This window comes from Thunnus thynnus, chromosome 23 (genome assembly GCF_963924715.1).
Source record: "Thunnus thynnus chromosome 23, fThuThy2.1, whole genome shotgun sequence".
NCBI classification, from domain to species: Eukaryota; Metazoa; Chordata; class Actinopteri; order Scombriformes; family Scombridae; genus Thunnus; species Thunnus thynnus.
In genome coordinates, this window is record NC_089539.1 from 11310468 (window position 1) to 11333047 (window position 22580).

The window sequence follows — 22580 nt, forward strand, 5'->3', positions numbered from 1 at the left end:
TCTGTATCTCTCCGTTTCTTTGCTCACTTGACCTCCGAATGCTTCCTGCTATGACTATTTCTACTTTTTTTTGCGCTATCACTTATTTGTGTATTCACCGCATCACTCCTTCACCTTCAAATAATTACCCGACCCTACCGCCTTTCATTTCTCCTACCCTCCCCTCATACTGTTGCTATTTATCTGTTCACCCAATCCATAGAGAGCTCAGGGGTGGGTTGCCAGGATGCCAGGAAGCACAGATTTACTTATCTTTGTTTGTGGCCCCTGGCAATAATGTTGGAGCTCAGACAGAGTGCACAGCAAGGGCTGTGTCAATGTAGGAAATTAGTATGCCATCAAGATGCCTGGATGCACATACTGACTGAATACTGAATGAACATGTGCAGAGTGACATGTATAATACATGCACAGTCTAGTATCTTTTGTGTGTTTGCACTTCTACCTCTGCACTGCGCGAGGTCCTGCTGTTTTCATGTCATCCATCAGCACAATGGTAATATTGAGATGTTCTGCTCAGATTCAATCCATCAGTTTGTATGTATATATTGCACTGGCTGAATGAGGCAAATCTAAATTTCATGATGCTTCTTCCACACATTGTAGCTGTAGAAGTGTTAAAGGAAATTTCCACTTACTGGTACTCTGTCAGGAGTGCATGTTGTTTGGTTGAAAAGCTTTTGAAACCCCCTCCCTCCCTCCCCTCCCGTACCTTTCTGAAGTCAGATTTGGGAAGGTTGTGTAGGGCCATTGCTGTAACTATCACAAATGACAATCCAACATCCCCACCCACTTCATGCAGAGATTGGACAGCTGTGCGGAGGTGAGAAACTTGTCTCTCTAGCTCTCCTTCGAGTGTAGCTGTTCGAAACAACTATACACACTTTTGATTAACTGACCCTTTTTCATTTTGGCTATATCCATGCATTACTGGAATTATTGATGTTTTGTAATTTACTTTAAAAAATACCATCTTACCTCCAACCTGCCTCACCTACTAACTTAAGCAGTATTACCTATTTTCTTTGGGGGAAGCAGAAGAAGCTGTAAACACATATTGTAACCTACCTAATATGATAATAAAAGGTGGAATGTGCAGACTTAGAGCGACATTAACATTCATTTGGAGTTGGTTTGTTTCCACTTGATGACTAAGTCCTTAATTCACTCTTCTCTCTCTTCTTTTACAGTGGCTCTGTTTAGGTCTCACCAACTCCTGGCTCTTTATCTGCTTAATGCTCCTCTAAGTTCACCAGCTAGTTGCTAACTCTTTCTGTCTCCTGCTGGTCCTGATTGGGTTGAGTTTATCTGAGCTTTATTGCTGAAAACAGCAATAAAGGGGAGAGTTGCGTTGCAGCTCTTTGTGAATTTGTCATTATGAGCGACCACTTCCCATTTTTACATTACGCATAGTCACTTGATCCATTGCTCATATAAACAGTGATAAGTGTGGCTTTAAGAATGACGTCACATGAGAGAATGTGCCTGAACTTGTGGCTATATTTCCTTGTTACATTGAGGCTATACTCAAAGGAGAAATTGACATCTATCTCTTCTTTATGCTGGATTTCTGAATGATGAATGTCCACACAACCCCGGCGAGCTCAGTTTTCATTTTCTGATCTTGCAGGGAGAACAGACACATAGTGCAACATACATTATCAATAGCTGTTTGTATTATTCACTCACCCCTTGCCTCATAAATATGTTATTTGGTTTAATGGAAAAAGCCACGTGGATTGTGCACCACAAATCCATCTGCTGTGGTTAAGGTGTGAGTGAGTGAGTGAGTGAGTGAATTGCGAGCAAGCACAGTGAGAGATGCAACCTGGGAATCATAATCGTCTCCCAGTTGCTGCCCACCATCTCTCCCCATTTCTACTCTGCTATTTCCTTTTCTCTCCTGATTCGCTGCTCTTTATCCTCATTTCCACCCTTCTTTTCTTGCCGTTCTACCCCAGTGATGTAATCTTCCACACAGCTGCAGGCAAATCCAGCTCATGGTACCCATGGGCTGTGTTTATCCCGGGCTCCGGGCTCTGCAGGCAGGCGGGCGGAGGAGAGAAGAATCCCCCCATCGAGCCTCACCGCAGGTTCACCGGAGGTACTCATGGCTTCACTGCATGCCACCCTGGAGCGCACAGTCGGTGCTGACCTACAGAAAAGAAAAAAACACCATGGATGACAGATAGGTTGATTATATAGGAGTGTGAATCTATACAACCAACTGTGGAAAGATGCAGTATAAAGCTAAATCTATGTGTCTATTGAGTGAATATGTTACAGTTTGAGACTGTGTTGTTAATTCAAGAGAGTGGTGAGTTTGTCTTAATGCCTCTTAAATACATTTCTTTCTTTCAATTTCTTTCTTTCTTTCAATTTTATTTCCTATGAACTATAAAGAGAAGTTGTGGGAATGGATTTGTTCATTCTCTCTCCTCAAACTGATTCCTGCAGTTATATAAGGCATCATAACCAGAACCAAATTTCCCCCTCTTCACGGCTAGAGGGTTGCCAGGCAACTCCAAGAACGTCTTCCTGCCTGTGTCCCTGCAACCTTTTGTGGCACACAAATGCACCCATACACACACGCACACATCCCAGTCCTTTTAATCACCCGTTCTCTCCTGCAAGTGTCTTGCCACAGACGTAGATGAGGTTGCTCCGTTCTGTTATCTGTGTTTACCTAAGCTAATGACGCTGCCAAAAGGAGAAGCATGAAAAGAGAACAGAAACTTCACTGGAAACCAGATGACTTTGTGTGGACTTTCCAAACTAACTTCCTGGACAGACGGCCAAAGGAACTTGGACTCATATTGAGGCTTCGTCTGAGTTTGTGTCCTCTTTGAAGTCTCGTCTCTTTCGAGCCATATTTTATTGTCTCTGCCAAACTTTTTGTTGACACTGTTTGCTCTCCCTGGTGACTGATTCAGGTGCAGTGAAGCTGGATGATTTGCGACAAGTAGATTGGTGATGCTGAACAGGAAAAACACTAAATAGACTGAGCAAATCAGATGCACTATATCGTCTGTGGAATGTGCAGAATTTGCTGGAAGCACTGAGTCCCCATCCAACGTCTGGTCACTTTTAGTCAGACAGACATGACTTCAACAAATATAGATTTTCTTTCCTGATGAATGTAGAACAATTGAATCATCAGAGGTGAAGTGGCATTCAGACTGAGCTTACTGAGTTACACTGACAGTTAAAGTTAGACTTACTCTAGATACTCTAGACAACACAAGTATATTTAAATGGGATCATGCTGATATACCTCAACACTGCAAGCACACATATATGCACATATTTTTAGAGAAATGTAGTGTCCCAAAGGGTACAAAACATGCAATTTCTTTTTAGCTCATGTCAGCTTAGCTTTATATCATACATACTTGCCCATCTCCAACGGAACTGCCACGTCTGTGATTTGATTCATATATCTCAGAGTTGCTATAGTATGCTGTGATTACAGCCTGATGACTGTGCTTTACTCTGAGACTGGGTTGTAAGGGCTCCGTGATTGAACAATCCATTCACTGTCCCTCCTTTAGAATGAGTAATTATAGGCTTGAAAATGAATTCACACTAGTCATCCTCTGTATGTTGAATGCAGGTGCATAGACACTGCGTGGTGTAGAAGACAGAGGAAGCCCTCATAGCCCTGAACGGACATGAATTCACTCAACAACCCCTGTCTCCAGAGAGATTCGTACAGGCTAAGCTTGTGTTATGTTACGTTTTATAGCAACTTGAAGCAACCTGTAACATATTAATACGTTATGTACAGGCCACCTTTTAAGAAACATCATTTTACCTCATTGAAGCACTGAGTAAGGCTTAAAAGTAGAGTTTTTTGCATTTCTGTGACACATGGAGAAACTTGTTGCAAGGATCAAACTTCTCATACATCTGACGTCTGCATATTGATTTTAATTTTGCTTGCAAATGGGTTAAAATAGAGAGGATTCAGAGGGGGAGTTTGAGGAGAGTGATGGATGGGGCAGATGTGTATATAGGGGGAAAAAGAAGGCTACAACTCTGAGGTGTAATGCAAACCACTAGAGATTCCCCAACAGATTGTCTGCCTGTTTTTAATAGCCTTTAGGCATAATGTCCTCTTTTAAATAGGATTCCATTGTCTTCTGCCTTCCCAGACACACACACAGACTCCAGAAGAATCCATGATTACCAAACGGCATTTTCTTTAAGAGGATGTCTTATTTTGTTAATGCCATTATGTGTTATTTGATTTTTATTCATATCTCTTCGCACTGAACTGTGAGGCTGAAAACTGAAGTGAAAACTGATGTAAGACATAATATGCACAATAATAATAACTCAGATTTGAATCTGACTCTGTCAGATTTGAACCTTAAGGTGACTGGGGAAGAGGGCTTTTATTTAAAATTAGTCTAATATTGAAAATCTCACCACAGAGCAGTCCTGGGACTTCAAACGGCTCAGTTGGTTAGCTTCTCGGGGTGGCTGTGCTGACTGGCTGCCTCCTGCATGAACCTTTTGATAGGATGTCTGCACTTACATTCAAGTACTTTCCTGCCAACCCTTTCCACAATCTCTCCCACTGTGGAGGAAGGGAGAAAATAGAGGAAATTCCCATAATAGGAAAGGGGCTTTTCTGAGGAAATGGAATTGAGCAAGCTGTCTGGTACAGCTCAGCCCTCCATTGATTCAAAGCCCAAGGCTCTTGGTCTATCTGTCTGTGAAAACCTGCAAAATGGGAATCACATCCAATGGGCTGTTTGTTTTCTTCGACTAGGCTAAATAAGCAAAAGCAACAATTAAAAAATCTATTTGTAGAGCATGTATGTGTATTTTCATACCTTTGCTGGTAAATCAGGCTTTAGACCAAAATGCTGGCTGGTTTAATCTCATGGGTACAATACAGTATATTGTACCACAGCTGCAGGTGGAAAATGGTGGCAATCTCCAGAGAAGGCAGCAGGTAATGAGCATAGCAGAACAGAGTGTGTAAGGGTGTCGTTTAACCCCTACGCAAAGCCATCAGAGCCACAACCAGTCACTAAATGTGTTTTTAATCTACTTAATCAGATGGCCAGATGACGATGACATTACCTTATCAGCTTTGTATGTGTGTGTGTGTGTGTGTGTGTGTGTGTGTGTGTGTGTGTGTGTGTGTGTGTGTGTGTGTGTGTGTGTGTGTGTGTGTGTGTGTATGTGCACTTGTGGGGCTTTAATGGATTTTCCCCAGGACTCCGATAAGTCTATACCTGGAGTGCAAAATGCTTTCATTGCAGATTATTCTTCAGATTCTGTAGTAAATTGATGATCACACCTTTTGTGCGAGAAACAAGGTAACCTTAAAATAACATTTACCAGAGTAAACAGGAGCAACTTATTATTGCAGCACACCCAGCACAAGCCACTGAAAGGTGGCTAGCTTTTAAAAATTGATACATATCCTCAATGTTTCATTGGATGAGTGACTAGCAAACTAATTTGCAAATAGCTATTCAAAGAGAAGTTGTGACACAGTGACTTTCTGCTCTGTGAGTGTGATTAGGTTTGAAGTTGAGATGAAAAGGCAGAGCAGAGTTGGAGCATACAGGTCTTTTTGACCGACCTTCCCCCAACTCTCTCTCTACTCTTTTTTTTTTTTTACTGTCTTTGATCAATTAAAATCTATGTTAGGGTTCTTGGTAAGGGCGCGGCACACTACAGCTTCAGAACAAAGGCCTCTCTCTGCCTCCCTCCCTCTCTCTCTCTCTCTGGAGCCATCTTAAAAAGGTTAATGGATTGAGATTGAAGTTGTAAAATGTAAGCCAGTAAGACAAATGTGTACGCGGATGGAGAGGTAATTACAATGACAAAAGCGTAGCCTTGCTGTCATAGTAATGTGACTGATAGAATGCTAAACCCCTCTCAAAACAAGAAAATGAGGGGAAAGAATATGGGATTCAGCCAATGACTAACAGTCTGTAATTAGGAGCTGGATGCTCTAATTTGAGCACCCTGCCTCCATCAGCCAGCAGTTGTTTTTATTGCTGAACAGGGCTGGATATTTGATAAATAATGATAATTCAAATTATGGCAGTTGGCATCCAAGGCAAGTGGAGCGCATGCCAAATGATACAGTTTGATTTTTTAGTAAATTGGTCACATTAAGTCAAGTTTATTTAGAGTGGTATTCATACATGGATACAGTGAGACAGCAATGGTAAGTTAAATATGCAATGATCCCTGTAGGGAAACATAACTGGAAATGGAATGGGAAGGATGCAAAAAATATGTTTTTAAATTTTAACTTTTTCATGATAGCCAAATATAGCCCTGAGTAGAGGCAACTGAATCAAAGAAAAAAAATGAAAGAATATGATGCATGATATGGGAATTTAGACATTATATCCAAATTAAAGGAATAGCTTTGACATTTTGGGAAATGTACTGTGGGAGAGGCATTATCTTAGCTCAGCTAGGCTAGCTGCTTCCCCTTGTTCCCAGTCTTTCTGCTAAGCTAAGCTAACAGTGTCCTGGCTGTAGCTTCATATTTAGGGTACAGGTTTGAAAGTGGTATCAATCTTCTTATCTAACTCCTGGCAAGAGAGTGAGTAAGTGTCAAACAGCTGCACACACCTAAGCCCAAACTACAAATGACTTAAAAACAGATGCTTGGTTGATACCTGGCTCGGGTGAAATGCTTACAGTTAGATGTCAGGAAATAGAACAAGTAAGAGCCTCTTCACCTAGAGGTATCTGGGGTCTTGTCTACCAGAAATGACAAGTAAAGGAAGAGAATGCACACTGCTAAATTTCAAAGTTTTAAAAGATCACCTTTGCAGTGTTTTTGATGTTCCACCTACAGACCACAGATCATTTCCTAACCCCCGCTCACTCCCTAACAGCCTTAACCCATGCAGCCTCACCACATTGCTCCAGGCCATGTCATTTATGAATTATTTAGAAACAGTAGCATTGCACATGAAATTAATATTCAGACATTTTCTATTATCTGCTGTCAGCTCTCTCTCGCTCCCCCCCCCCCCCCCCCCCCCCCCCCACCCCACTATCTGTTATTTTGGTAATGATCTGTATTCCTGTGGCATTAGGTTGGTCAGGGCTTGTGCCCATTTGATGCAACGTGCCAGGCATGCTGAGTGAGGTTAGACTGGGCTGCTCTGTTTTTCCTTATTCTTACACTGGTTTACTGGCAGGTGATTTCTAGCTCTCTCTCTCTCTCTCTCCCTCTATACTCTGCTGAGGCTTGCCTAAACCAGCTCCCACTACATAAGAAAAAATAACATCTGTTTTTTTCATTACTTCAGTATCTCAACAGAATACATTTTGAAATGCTGCTTTTACAGCCATCTAACTGCTCTGGTTAGTTGATATTTGCATCGCACGCTCCAGTCCATTAAACGTTTAAAGCAAGACACAGCTCAGCAGTGAGCACAGTTCACTGACTCAATAAATTATGCATCAAAAAAACATCTCTGGGAATTTCACTTGCTATATTGCAGTGAGAGCAGTGTGTCCTTTGAATTTCAAACAGAATGGCTCCCCCTAGTGCCAAAGACAGTTGCAAAGTCTGGAAGCTGAATCCTCATCAGGCAAATAGGTTTGATGTTACGGTCTGTTTTATTCGAGCAAGGTCAAGCAAGCTGGATAACTGTTTAATTTTAATCATTAAATTAGTTTACATTAAAACAGATCACAGCTGAGCCTCAAAACATCAACAGTTAGTTGTGAGGAAGATTGGGGATTTGGGGGCCCTATTGAGCCTAAAAAAAATAATCATCAAGGCAAGGCAAGCAAAGTTTATTTGTATAACACATTTCAACAACAAGGCAATTCAAAATGCTTTACATAAAATATTAAAGGAATTAAGACAAAGTGCAAAAGAAACATATTATAAAAGGACATTTAAATACAATTAAAAAATAGTGATTAAAGAGCTAAAGGAATAGAAAATATAAATGAAATTAATCAAAAGCCTCAAATTTGATTTAATAAAAGGCAGTGGCAAACAGAAAAGTCTTCAGCCTTGATTTAAAAGAACTGAGACTTGCAGCAGACCTGCAGTTTTCTGGGAGTTTGTTCCAGATATGTGAAGCATAAAAACTGAACGCTGCTTCTCCATGTTTAGTTTAGACTCCGGGGACAGAAAGCAGAGCTGTCTCAGACATCCTGAAAGGTCTGGATGTTTCATAATGTTGCAGCAGATCAGAAATGTATTTGGCCCTAAACCATTCAGTGCTTTATAAACCAACAGTTTATAAAACACTGAATGGTTTAGGGCCAACTGGCCAACTGGTGTAAAGATCTGAGAACTGGAGTAATATGATCCACTTTCTTGGTCTTAGTGAGGATTTGAGCAGTGTTCTGAATCAGCTGCAGCTGTCTGATTGATTTTTTAGGCAGACCTGTAAAGACACTGCTACAGTATTTGAATAGTTGAGTAGTCTACTGAAGATAAATGCATGGACAAGTTTTTACAAATCTTGCTGAGACATAAGTCCTTTAATCCTTGATATATTCTTCAGGTGACAGCAGGCTGACTTTGTAATTGTCTTAATGTGGCTGTTGAAATTCAGGTCTGAGACCATGACTACACCAAAATTTCTGGCTTGGTTTGTGGTTTTTAACATTACTGATTGAAGCTGAGCGCTGACTTTTTATCGTTCTTCCTTGCCTCCAAAAACAATTACTTCAGTTTTGTCTTTATTTAACTGAAGAAAATTCTGGCACATCCAATCAGTGATTTGTTCCATGCACTTACTCAGCACTTGTATTGGACCATAATCCCCTGGTGATATGGTTATGTAAATTTGTGTGTCACCTGCATAATTATGGTAACATATTTTGTTGTTTTCCATAATCTGAGCCAGTCGAAGCATGTAGATGTTGAACAGAAGAGGCCCAAATATGGAGCCTTGGGGAACTCCACATGTCATTTTTGTCCATTCAGATGTGTAATTACTTATAGACACAAAGTAGTCCCTGTTCTTTAAGTAGGATTCATGCTAGTTTAGTACTGTGCCAGAAAGTCCCACCCAGTTTTCCAGTCGGTCTAGTAATATGTTGTGATTGATCGTGTTGAATGCAGCAGACCCAAAAATACCAAGACTGAAATTCTGCCACTGTTTGTGTTTAAGTGGCTGTCTATGAAGACCTTAACAAGATCAGTCTCGGTGCACATCAAAACAGTTGTTTACTGCCAAGAAGTTGTTCAGCTGTTGAAAACAGCTTTCTCAATTATTTTACTTAAAATGGGAGGTTTGATATGGGCCTATAACTGTTCCTTAAATGTGGCTTGATTTCAGTTTACAGGGCCTGTGGGAAGACATCTGAGAGAAGAGACGTGTTGAGATCTGAGACCATGCAATCTGAAACATTTTTGAAAAAACCTGTTGGCAGAATATTGAGGTAGCAGGAGGAGGATTTCAGATTTGTATAATGTCCTCTGAGTTTTTATGGTTGATCGAATAAAATTGTGTGATGGGTATTTGAATTGATTTTAAGTGGATACAGCGACAACACAGATCCTGTAACTGACATGGAGGCACTGACTGCTTATCTAATTTTCTGAATTTTTTCAGTGAAGAAGGAGGCAAATTCATTGCACGCCTTGGTGGATAGAAGTTCAGAAACTACAGGAGGGTTTGTTAGCCTGTCGACAGCAGAAAACAAGGCATGTGCATTATTATTGTTTTTGGCGATGATGTCAGAGAGGAAGGACCGCCTTGCATTTCTCAGTTCCAAATTATAAATGTGAAGTCTCTCTTTACAGATGTCATAATGAATGTGGAGATTTATTTTTTGCCACCTGCGTTCAGCTTTTTGGCACTCTCTTTTTTCTATTCTGACCAGCGTGGCATTTCTCCATGGAGATCTTTTCTTACCAGAGACCACCTTCACCTTAGTGGGTGCAATAGCATCAATAATAATGATTAATATTCAATAATAATTAAATTATCTACAAGCTCATTGACTGAGACCTAAGAGAAGGCGGGTGTGGAAGAGAAAGCCTAACTAAATATTTCACTGGTGTTTTCAGTGATATACCGTTTTGTGATTACCTCTATTTGAACACTTGTGTGCACTGAGATATTACTCTCAAAGAAAACACAAGAATGATCAGAGAGAGAAACATCAGGCACCACAACCTTGGAAATGTTCAGACCCTTGGAGATGATTAAGTCCAGAGTGTGCCTGTTGTTGTGTGTGGGCTCCACCACATGCTGAGTCAGTCCATAGTTATCAAGAACACAACACAGTTCTTCAGTCACTCTGTCCTGGGGGTTGTCAACATGGATGTTAAAATCACCAACAATAACTACACAGTCAAAGTCAATACAGATTATAGACAGCAGTTCGGAAAAGTCATCAAAAAAGGTTGCACAGTATTTAGGTGGCCTGTAGATATTTAGGAATAAAGCATGAGAGGAGGAAATCAACTTAAGAGCCACATATTCAAAAGAAACATATTTTCTATAAGATATCTGCTTGAATTGGAGGAAAGCATTAAACAAAATGGCTATGTCATAACTGTGACAACTGTGTCAAAACTGGCTGAGGACAAAGCCAATGGTGGAGGTGGACGCTGAGGGAGATTTAGGGGAGAGAAAATGGGAGTAGGATGGGGGTAAGTTTGGTCCAAGCAGTGACCAGCTCTTTCATCTGGTCAATGAACTCCAACAGGGTGGAGGAAGGTGGCTGGAGAGTAGGGTGACCTGGATGGGGTTTGAGGGGAGGGGGGTGAAGAAGGTGAATCCTCACAGGTGGTTTTTGGTGAGGAGGGTGGAGATTCTTCCTCTTGGCTCTGATAACGCTCATGTTTGAAGCTCTTTAGGCAGGGGCTGAGGTGGCTCTCTTTCAAGGTTTCTGCTGTGTTGTGTTATGTCTTCTTCTTGTTTTGATTCTTCTTATCTCTTGTCCTTAGCAGAGGGAGCAGATTGGTGACGCAGGATGTAAAGTAGATTAGAGATTAAAAAATTTTACTCCTGACTTGTTAAGGCAAAGTCTATCTGCCTTAAAAAGATGTGTGCAGTCTCAGAAAAAGTTGAAATTGCCAATAAAGTGCAATGGATGGATGGTACATGCAGTTGAAAGCCATGTGTTCAGTACCAACAATCTACTGAATCTCTCAACTCCTCCTCTGGTAGAGGGCCACTGATGAGCACCTCAGCATTCAAGGAGCTGAGGTGAGCAGATCAATAAAGTCTTGATTCAGTACTTCAGATTGTTGTTTGACAACATTATTGGTTCCTATGTGCACAATGATGGTTTTCACAGTTAGATGTGCAGCCACGATATGCAGGATCCTTTCTGTCATGTTAGAGACCATATCCCTGGGGAAACAGGGTATTTCGGTGTTCTTCCTGCTCATGCCTCTTACATCTTTTACAACAAAGTCACCCACAATCAGAGTTTGAGGCCCAGGCATTAGCTTTCCCTGTAGCCTTTTACTTTCTGATTTACTCTCAGTCTTTACCCTGCTGTGTGAAGACGAGAGGTTATCCAGGTCATCAGATAGAGATCCAGGGTCCAGCAACAGTGGATCAAATCTGTTCCCCAATTGCACATGTGGTTGTTTGGAAGGTTTGTTGCTAGTTCTCCCTTTCGCAGCTGTCCACAGCTGTGTCCTACTAAGAACAGGGGTTGAAGAGGCGCTCTGCCTGGAATGGATGATAATGCAGGCCAGCCAGTCACATCACAAATCTCAGGGTGCTGGGCTCTGTCTGTTACTCGCCCTCCCATTTCCCAGGGAAATGATTTACTCTTAGGTTTTGCACCAAGAGAGTTCCAGCGAGGACTACCACTTGTAGATTTATTACCTGGTACACAGCCCTCCTGTTTCCAGTCACTGCAGTACAGACTTATGCTGTTGGTAGGTCTCACTCATGTAGTACTGAGGAGGTCATAAAAATGTTGAAATGTGGCAATAGCCCACTATATCTACAAAAAATTACAGTCCCAGTGATTTATAAGTATCAAGGAGCTGCTGCTCGTAATTTCTTGCAGAAAAAACCCCCCAAAATATCAGCAGAAGAATGCAAGCAGACGTGAGAGCAAGCAGCAAAGTGTTCTCGGTGTAAGAAAGCAGGAAGCAAATCAGGGAGCATATCTTTACACACAGAGGCAAAACAAAAACCCACCATCTTGATCTCAGCTTGATGCTGCAAACAGAATGGGCTACATACAGCCTCTCCTGGCAATGAGTGCTGTCATCTGTTGGGCCGTCTTGAGGGTAAAAAGTGTTTGTCACCTTAAATATTTAAGGCTGCACATCACTCCATAAACGGAAAGTAAGACCACATGTCATTACACAAACCCTATTGCTTGTGTATTCAATTTTAGAGTTGGTTAGTCTGCAAAGGAGGATGATACTCAACAGTGCTCTGATTTAAAAAAATTACTGTGCATGCATTTTTGTGCAAACACTCTGACCTCTGCAATAACTGAACTCTGTAGTCCTCAGCTTTTTGAAACTTCTGGCATTTCTTGAAACACACATATCTAAAACTGAACCCATAATGAAGGATCTTGTGGCAGGCTAAGTAAAGCACTGTCTGTGCTTTGTTTAGTAAAATGTAAACTGCTCTGGTCCATGTGTCTGCTGCTTTAATCCTGCTGCTATTGGCCACTGCCTGGTGAAGTGATTAAACAGAAACTACTTACATTTTTTATTTGAGTTTGGTTTAATTCTATTTTTGTGCGTGGTATTTCGTTGTTGGTCTAGAACTTTTATGTTTACATCTGATGTTACTAGCTACTGAATAACGGTTAATTGTGATGATTTGTATTAAAAAGTGCTAAATATGTTTGTGAGTCCACCCACGTCTTGATAGTGCCTGTGGATCAAAGAAAATGCAATCTAAACTGACAACTACATGATAGAAAGCAGCTTTAGTAATTAAATAGATTTAAAAAGGCAAAAACTGAAGATAATGATCAGTGTGTAGGTGTGTGTATGTGTTTGGGAAGCAGCTCTGGAAGCCTCCCAACAGTCGAACACGAGGTGCATGAAAAATGAAAGCTTTGAATTCTGCAAGCTTCTTGAATGCACTATGCCCCTGTTGACAGTTGGGCCGTGGGAATGGCAGCAAGGAGACTGCATCTGTGCTATTTTCCACTTGTGTAAGAGAGAATACTATTTCTGTCCTGTCAAGAAAAAACCGGAGTGACTGAAATAATAGAAGCCAGAATAGATAATTAACTTGAAGGATTCAATCTCAGGTCTGGCTAAGGCCAAGAACTTATAAATGTTCATTCAGATCTTGGGCAGAAGGGCAATCTAGTGGAGACAGTGGTCACTGACCTCAGGATTTGGGTTGAGACAAGACCCACATACTGACAAACTGAATTGTTGCTCACCAAGACATCTATCTGTCCTGTATTTGACTCCTGTAGAGGGCGAAAGCAAGAAAACAAGATTTAATTGGCTGAATGGACAGAATAGTAACACCTTACAGTAGATTGAATCATTCAGGTAATTCTAATCTTGCCTAATTATCATTTTAATTTTAGACTATGGGAATCCAATTGATCAAAAATTTGTACCTTTGTAGAGTGCAGACAGTTGATACTATGCATTATCCTGAGATCTGCTGTTTATTGCAACTGGTAGGTGTGTGAAACTGCAGTCTACTTGCTGGTATTGATTCTCTCTCTCACAATGTTAATCTGGGGAAAATCTATACTACTTAACCACTGAAAAGGAAGCTAAAATAGTAAAGCAGTGCTCTGTTTGTAAAAACATCTCTTTACACTTCTGAAAGAAAGATATTTGAATGACTCAATTACTCAGTCACACTCTTGCATTGATGAACAAATGTTACAGGTTGCATTCAACATGAAGAAATAACTGTAAACGGACGACTTTCACCTTGTATTGTTTATGGGCAATTCCTATTGATTACTCTCCTCTAGGAGGAACAGACTGAGCCAAAACACATTGTTATTAGCACAAGGATCACAGAGCATGAGTACTGAGGTGTTTGTACATTGAACTACACTGTGTTCATCCCCTGTATATTGCTAACAGATGTTCATCTTAATGTGCTACATTTGTGCAACTCGTGATTGAGATTCAGTTGTGGGGTTAAGTCTCAAAAATAATGAACAAAAACTGAAAGACATGGAAAGAAATAGGCTTTAAATGCACTTTAAGAGCACCTATGACAGTCTAAAACATACACCAAATTAATGTTTACTGTGTGTATCTGTTGTTTTGTGAGGTGATTCTCTTATTTTGACTACCCTAGTATGGTTACAACTTACATGACTGAATTAATGTGAAAGAAAAGTGCAAATGTTCTACATGGTAAGTAAACCCACATTATGGATTTTATCTGAGAGAGACTATAAAATGTATTTTTGCAATACAAAGGCTTATAATTTCTGATGCATTATATACAGTATATAACTGCATCACAGATACCAATAAATTTTAGTATCCACAGTATCTATTGCATCGCAGATGATAAAATGATCATAAGAGCCCAAAGATCACACTACCTATCAAGACATATAACTGATTGTATGCAGATGCATATAATCAAAGTATTACATCAAAGATATAAATACAATGTTAATGGCATCATCGAAGTCAATAATTACAATAGCATCACAGAAACTATCACAGTCGGCTATCCATTGCAGCAGAGAGCCCTATAATTGCATCCTCTCTACATAATAGATGCTCCATCTTAATGCGTCACAGAGGCATATATACTGTTTCCATGGCATGATACCTCCAACCAGGTCAATAGCGTCCGTTCCCTAATACTCCCTAAACTATTAATTTAAAAGTTAAATTATGTTGTATAAGTGTATTTAAGCGTTTTTCAAGTTTTTGTAAAAACACCTGTTTGATACACTTTTTGAAATATCGTTGCTTATTAAGATAATATGGTAAATATCAATTGTGTCTTTGTCCTCAGAGATATGAAGGTTATAGCATATCAATAAAAAATAAACTGAAGATGACCACTGAGAGATACGCATTTGACCAAAATACCCAAAGACTCATGTTATACAGTTCCCACGTTTCTCCTCACTGCGTCACGCGCGAACACACGCGACGCTTGTTCTTTTTCCCGGATTGGCCAGCGATGCCGGGAAAATTCCTCGTGACATGTCTGCCGGTATAAATACTGCGGTGCCACACTTGTCTACGCAGCCCTGGTTTAAGAGGGAAAATGTATCGTCTCGGCCGACAGTCTATCTCCAAGATCGCTTTCAATTCCTTTTTATCCACTGTGCCACGGGAATATTTTCATTTTACGAGACAATACAATAAAAGCTGGTCGTGTATTGGCTGATTTTTGATCAAATTTGACTTTTAACTGCACGAAAATGCCAAGGGCCAAGAAGAAGAACAGCAGAGGTAAGTTAAGTGAGCTAGCGGCCGCGATGCTTGGGCCTTGCTTCACTCGACTTCCTCGTAGCTGACGGTAGTTGTAGTTCTTTTCGTGTTGTGAGTCCATTGAGTGGAGTTGAACGTGTTTACAGTCAGGACTACAAACGTTAAGAGGCTGGCCTGCGTCAAAACACAAAGCTAACTACCCGTAAAAACACAAAGCATCGCTGCTGCTCATCAAATATACCACCATACAACAATATGTTTTTGCTTTATAATTATTAAAAACCTGTTTAATGCTGTTAAATTAACATTTTCACACGAATTATTAGCTATATGGTCGAAGCATGGTACGTTACTTTCCAAGCTAACGTAAGCTAATGTCATTTCTCCACTAGTAAGACACGGCTTTGGTTGCTAGGTAGACAAAAGCTTATCTAAATAAACATAACGTTACTTATTTGATAATTTGACGGCTTTTACCATGATAACTGCTTTACGAAAGTAATAATTATTTGGGGTTTCACGTTCTACAGAACGTCGGTTTGGCCTCAGAAGGTGTTTAGCCGACTTTGCGGCCAAAGTATTAATTTTGACTAACGTTGGCTGACGTGGAACTGGCACATAAGACATGCTTATTATATTGGTTGTTATTTTTGAACGACAGAAGCCGGACATTTTGGACTCCACAGAGCGGGGTGTAAAAGAGGAGGCGGAGCCCAGTTCTCCGAAATCAGCTGTCGAGTCCACGTCAACATCACACGCACACAAACACACACACGCACATAATAGACTGTAATAGGTGGTTAAAACGGCCTTTACAATCAGCTGACAGTACTTTTTGTAGTTTTTATGGTGGCTTTACACATGTAGGTACAATAATTCTTGATTGTAACCGCAATAAAACGTGATTGTACAGTGACATGTTTACCAACATCACATCCTCCAGAGGTGAATTCAGGCCAGGGCAGAGACTGTGGTTGGGAATCTGGCTGCAGATTATGTGTTTTTCATTAAAGTTTCTTATAACTAACAAAATAGGAGCTTTTTAGTATTGGAAAATGAGCACAGCATAGATTTTCACACTAATTTAGCCATGAATTTTTACAACACCCCCACAGTCTTCCTTGTTATCATGAAAACATTTTAAGATATTATGCTGAGACTCATTCTGTACTATGTACCAAAACTGCACTCATCTTTTTCTGAAATCTAGTTTTGCAGCTAAGGCAGTAATTGCTGTGGCAGATTGTCCGTCATGTTATAGAAGTTTGCATTTGTTGACCCATGTCTCCCCAACCTGAACATCATGTTGTGTTTACACAGCCGACAGAAGCGTGGGTTGCCCTTGACCCTGACAACATGGTGCATTTTCTCATGAGATAATGAAAGCACCAGCAGGATAAAGCGTGCAAAGGACATGGGGCAGATTAGATAACTGCAGTATTTGCTACAGTACCTGTGTGGCGCCGGGATTACATAATAGGCAGACCTGCTGCACTGTACTAATGCATTTTGATTTGATTAGGCTGGATTATATTTTTTCTGCTTATGTTAATCTGTCTTTTTTTGTTTTTTTCCAGGGGGGCAGCATGGAAATGTGCAGCCTTTCAGTGATGAGGACGCCTCCGTTGAGACCCTCAGCCATTGCAGCAGCTTCAGTGACGCCACCAGTGTAGCAGATGATGGTACGTGTGTGTGTGTGTGTCTGTGTTTTGTACACTTTGTTATGTGTATGCTTCAGCCTTTGTTTGAAATTGTGAATACACATGTTTGGCTATGCTGTCATGGGGTGTGTCTGCATGGGCCAGTGTTTGCAATTTGTGTTCACTTTTCATCAAATGGGGAATGCACAAGATGGTTTAAATTCTGCAGTGAAGCTTCTCACTGGGCAAACAATTGAGTAAAACTACTAAAATAAAATAAGTGTTTCTATCATTATTTGAATCAAATCCTCTGAAAATTTTATTGTCCACTTAACACATGTTGTGGTGTTGCCAGGTGGAGAAGCCAGTGAGGACACAGCCCAGGAGGATTTCCAGTATAAGCTGAAGGGGTTCATAGACAGCACGGTGGATAAGAGGTATAAAGTCTTGCTTGATAAATTCAAAACAGTCTACATACACATGTTATCTGATCTTGGCATGCAGAGTGCATGCAGAACTATTCAGAAATCGTTTGACTGCCAAGGATGAAATGGTCTGTTTTTCACTATTGTTAAACAGTCAAAATAATTTAACAGAAATACATGCACAGTGTAGAATAATACACTAGAAATATTGACTCAGAGTCTCCAGCAGCAGATGTTTCAAAGTAGGTGTGACTAATATAGTTTGAAGGGCTTATTTCTGGGATGGGTAGCTGGAGTTTAGAGTGCTGCTGTCAGTCACAGGAGAAAGGTATCACTGGGGTGTGCAGCCCAGTCAAGTTAAAAATAGACTTCATCCCCAAAAAGGCCAGTTTTTTTTTTTTTTAAAGTTAAACTCAAGCTTATAGCTGCAACACATCTCCTCAACATAACAGTGAACATTATAAACTGTTAGATTTTTGACCATTTGGCAAAAATGGATGACGCAGTTCAACTTTCAGATGGCAGTCACACATCAATTCATGTATGTAAAATAGAATGGTGTTAAGTCACTTAGTTTTGATTTTGTGAGTGAAAATGTATTACTAATAAAATATAAGCTCACTGAATTATATTTATTGAAACTTTTAACATGAAATTTTTAAAATGTGAGGTGGAAATAATATATTCTGACATTTCACTGTCATGCATCCTTCCGATTTAATAATTTGTGCAATAGGAATAATGAACGTTTGTTTCCACAGTGCTAAGACCAGACAGGGGGCACTGGACGGGCTTAAAACGGCAATGGCCACACGGATCCTGTACGAGTTCATCTCAGAGAGAAGGATGACCATCACAGACAGCATCGAACGCTGTCTCAAGAAAGGTACCTAAAACATTATTGCAGTTATTTCAACTGTCTTGTTGTTTATTTATTATTTTAAAGGTATTTTCTGAATGATAGGTCTAGTTCTTAACATCAGCTTTTTGTAACTGTCAGGCAAAGGCGAGGAGCAGCGAGCAGCGGCATCTTTAGCCTGCCTGCTGTGTATCCAGCTGGGCTCGGGCATCGAGAGCGAGGAGGTGTTTAAGACCCTTAAACCCATCTTCAAAAACATCCTGGCAGATGGATCAGCCAACATTCAGGCCAGACAGGCTGTGAGTACCTGATTTTTATTACTCTTTCTATTACCGTGGAAGAATGCGGTTGATTTTTCTGAAACCTCTATGCTGTGAAAAGCCAGCTGAAAGGAGTCTCTTTGTTCTTGTAATAGGTGGCAACAAGTCTGGGCCTTTGTACTTTGGTTGCAGAAGATGACATTTTGGTAAGTTTTGATCACTTTCATTGTCTTTTCTGTGGTTTGACACTTCTGGGATTGAGGGCAAACTGCAGTGACGTCTCCTTTACAACCTGTTTCAGTTGTATATTTGTAGTAATTATTGGTTGTGACATTGTGCCTCATCCAGTCATCCCCCCTGGAGTTAATCATGAAGGCAGAAACATGTTAATTGTGATGAGTTTTTTGTTGTTGTTGTTGTTGTTGTTGTTGTTTTTAAAAAAAACATTCCTAGTAGTTTTTGATTTTTGCATGACAAACTCCATTCCTGATAAGATCCTCTGCTGCTTCCTGCTCTAGGACGTGCATTCCACCATGGAGTGCTTTGAGAACCTGTTCACCAGGTCCTACGCGAGGGTAGATGGTACCTGTCCTTCGATCAGTCTCCAGACAAGCCAGCTCCACACCAACGCTCTGCTGTCCTGGGCATTGCTGCTCACTATCTGCACTGCCAGCCAACTCAAAGACATCCTGCGCAAGTAAGACCAACTGTCACAAATGATAAAACATAAAGTCAAGTTCACCTCAACTACATACCGCAGAGAGAGCCAAACATGATTTATTAAATTTTTTTTGTAGTCATGTCATTTTACTGCTCTTCAGATCTAGATAAGCATTAGAAAATAGAAGAACATATTTTTAAAAAATTTAGATGCATTTATTTTGTTATTCAGACACCTGCCCAAACTGCCAAGGTTGTTGGAAAGTGAGGATGTCAATATGAGAATCGCTGCAGGGGAGACCATCGCCCTGCTCTTTGAGCTGGCCAGAGACATGGACTCTGTAAGTTCACATCCATGCTGTTCAATTTTCACATGTTTAATGTCCCATCACTTGTCATTCCTGTACTATCAACTGTTGGAAGACATTACTGCTGGATACAAACGGACTGTAATTTTAGTCTTTTTTTTAATTTTATTTTGTCTTTAAATTGTGTTAAATTAAATGCATGTCTGGCTGAATTGTTTTCATTGGTCATGAGTGCAGCATTTCTTTACCTTGTGTCCCTTCAGGACTTTGAGTTTGATGACTGGGATGAACTGTGCGATAAATTGAATGCATTGGCCACAGACTGCAACAAGCACAGAGCCAAAATGGACAAGAAGAAGCAGCGGTCGGTATTCAGGGACGTGCTCAAGGCTGTCGAGGTGAGTATTCTGTGTTTTGACAGTTTTATAATTTGAAATTCGGGCTTTTAACTTCCTGCTTATTATATAGAGTGGATTGGAGTGACAGACTAGAGATGCAGCGTTTTTAGCGGAGGACAACTTTGAGAGGGCACACTTTGCTTTTTTTGAGGAGGATTAAGGCTGTGAATAAGGTCAAGGTTACTTTATTATCTCTCATAGGAAAAATAGTCTTGGATAAAGGAAACTGCTGCATCAAACCAGACATTACAATAAAACACATTAAATAGTTCCTATTTAATGTGCAGACATTGGCCTGGGATAAAACAGCTGAGCAAATTAGTCACAAAACCATTCACACTGTTAAAAGTTAACGATTTGAAGGCATACTTCTCAGAACATACACATCTTATTACATAAATTACAAGCAACAACACATCTTACTTTACATGCTTACAAGCACACAAGCAATTGATGGAGCCTGCCTCTGCCCCTGCTATTGTCTGTCCTGATGAACGTTTATAACAGTTATTCTTAAACAAAGGGATCCTGTAGCTCCTTCCAGATTTCAGCAGCACACACTCAGAGTTGGAAAAAGTTGGATAAAATCCTGTTAGCCTGCCGAATAGTGGACTGCTCAAAAATGTGTTGGAGTGAGGGGTGTGGGCGTTCCCATAATCTTCCCTGCTGTTTACTTACAGTCCAGACTAACACCCACACTCAGTGAATGTAGTGCTCAGTGCGCCAACCGATGACAAACAGAGACGACACAAACAAACAATGTGCAGCAAGAGCCCTCCTCCATGTCACCAGCAGGGCAGCGCCACCTTGGTGTTTCACATCAGTGTAAGAATCTGTCTGTGTCCATGGTTATCTTTCTCACCACCCTCCTATATATTCTTCCAGGAGGGCGACTTCCAGTCCGAGACCATTCGCTTTGGGACGGAGCGCATGACCATCGACAGCTGGGTTAGAAAGAGGACATACGATGCTTTCAGAGAGTTTGTGGGCTCTGGGATGAACTACCACCTACAGGTATCTTTTTAATGAGATGTAAAGTATCTGTGGAATGTTGTCATAAATGTAAATACAAAATTTAAATGCATAATGTGAGTTGACATCGCCTATAACAGAAACTAATACCTGATAGTGACATTTTAATTTAATTGCACTACAGTTTTTGTTCTCATGAGGCTCTGTTTGACGGGATGATAAATAACAAGAGGTCATTTTTCCTGCACTGACACAGCAGTGATACAAAATATAGTAACTGTCTGCCTGATGCAGGAAGATGAGGCTAATTAACTTGATTTAGGATAATGTTGCACATTTGAGGGGGGAGAAAGAGACCCATTAAAGGCAGCTGGTTGGACAGTTAGTCTGCAATCTGGCCGACAGCCCACGCTTGTGGAAAACATGCAACAATTTCACAAGTGAAGATGAGACAATGGAACATATTTCAGACCACACAACACTGCAAACAGTATCCTAAATAAACTAGTTTCTGTTCAGATTTGTCCTATGCTGACATTTATATTATGCTAATGATTAGTAGAACTGTGTTTTCAATTATTTTTGTTTTTAACTTTTCTCCAACCAGGCAAATGAATTCATCAGAGATGTGTTTGAACTGGGACCACCTATGTTGGTTGATTCAGCCACAATGAAGGCCATGAAAATCTCTCGCTTTGAAAGGGTATGTTTTGTTTTTCCCATTTTAAAACACAAATCCTTGTAGCTTTTTTTTTTCTCCACTTTGTATTAACACCCCTGCCCTCTCTTTTCCAGCATCTCCACAACTCTGCCGCGTTCAAGGCTCGGACCAAGGCCAGAAGCAAGTTCAGGGACAAGAGGGTGGATGTTGGTGAATTCTAATTTTGTCTTTTTTTTTTTTTTTTCTTTTTTTTTTTTCTTAATTTTTGGACTCTAATAAGTTATTTATAAGGCTCCCCTGCTTTTTAAATGAATTGTCACAATGTGTGTTCACGTGATCCTCTCCAAACATCTATCTTTTGAGTATCAAACAGTCAGCCCCTGTAGACTTTAAATGTGGCTGTATCATAGATGTTGTGCTTTGAAAAGGACAGAACATTTATTACACAATATTTTTTTATAGCTTCTGGTCAAATCTACAGGAGATGAGTGTTTTGATATCAAACAATAGGTTTTGGGTAACTTTAATGTATCCACACAAACAGTGGTGTTGTATATACTGTAGAGTGTATATTTGTTTTGTCTTCCTGTTAATATTCAGTATGTGGCCTTTTTTTTTTTTTCTTTTTCTTTGGGATCTTTGTACTAAGTTATATAATTCCTTTCCAGCATTTGTCTTGCACCATGTATTTCTCTTTAGTTCATAGTGACGTCAAAGACATATGTTATTGACCTAACCCTTCCATGGATATGTATTAAGTTGCACTACCTAGTTAACCCCAAGCAGGTTATTTCTGTACAACCTTGTTGAATATTGTGTTTTATTTTAGTATCTGGTATATAATCTTAAGGGTGAGGATGGTGAAATAAACACTGAAAAGCTGTAACAAATGGATCTGTCATTTTTTTGCTCATATTTTATTAGACAAGAAATAGAGTTCACAGAGAAATTTCACTGGAAGAGGAGTTTTTGTTTGGGTTAGCAAGTGAGTTTTAAAAACCAGAAATCTCGGTCCCTCTTTAAACTCCTGGTAGATATATATGAAGGTCGT

General features: G+C 40.2%; 1 protein-coding gene across 1 annotated transcript; it reads left to right on the top strand.

The window, feature by feature from the left end:
* The first annotated feature begins 15142 nt into the window (after positions 1–15142).
* ifrd1 (interferon-related developmental regulator 1) lies at positions 15143–22419 on the top strand. The gene is made up of 12 exons (XM_067581509.1): positions 15143–15367; positions 16924–17028; positions 17342–17423; positions 18173–18297; positions 18412–18569; positions 18686–18736; positions 19049–19227; positions 19423–19531; positions 19762–19896; positions 20782–20910; positions 21476–21571; positions 21664–22419. The coding sequence occupies exons 1-12, from the start codon at positions 15337–15339 to the stop codon at positions 21748–21750; spliced, it is 1287 nt and encodes a 428-aa protein (XP_067437610.1). The 5' UTR covers positions 15143–15336; the 3' UTR covers positions 21751–22419.
* Positions 22420–22580: the final 161 nt, after the last annotated feature.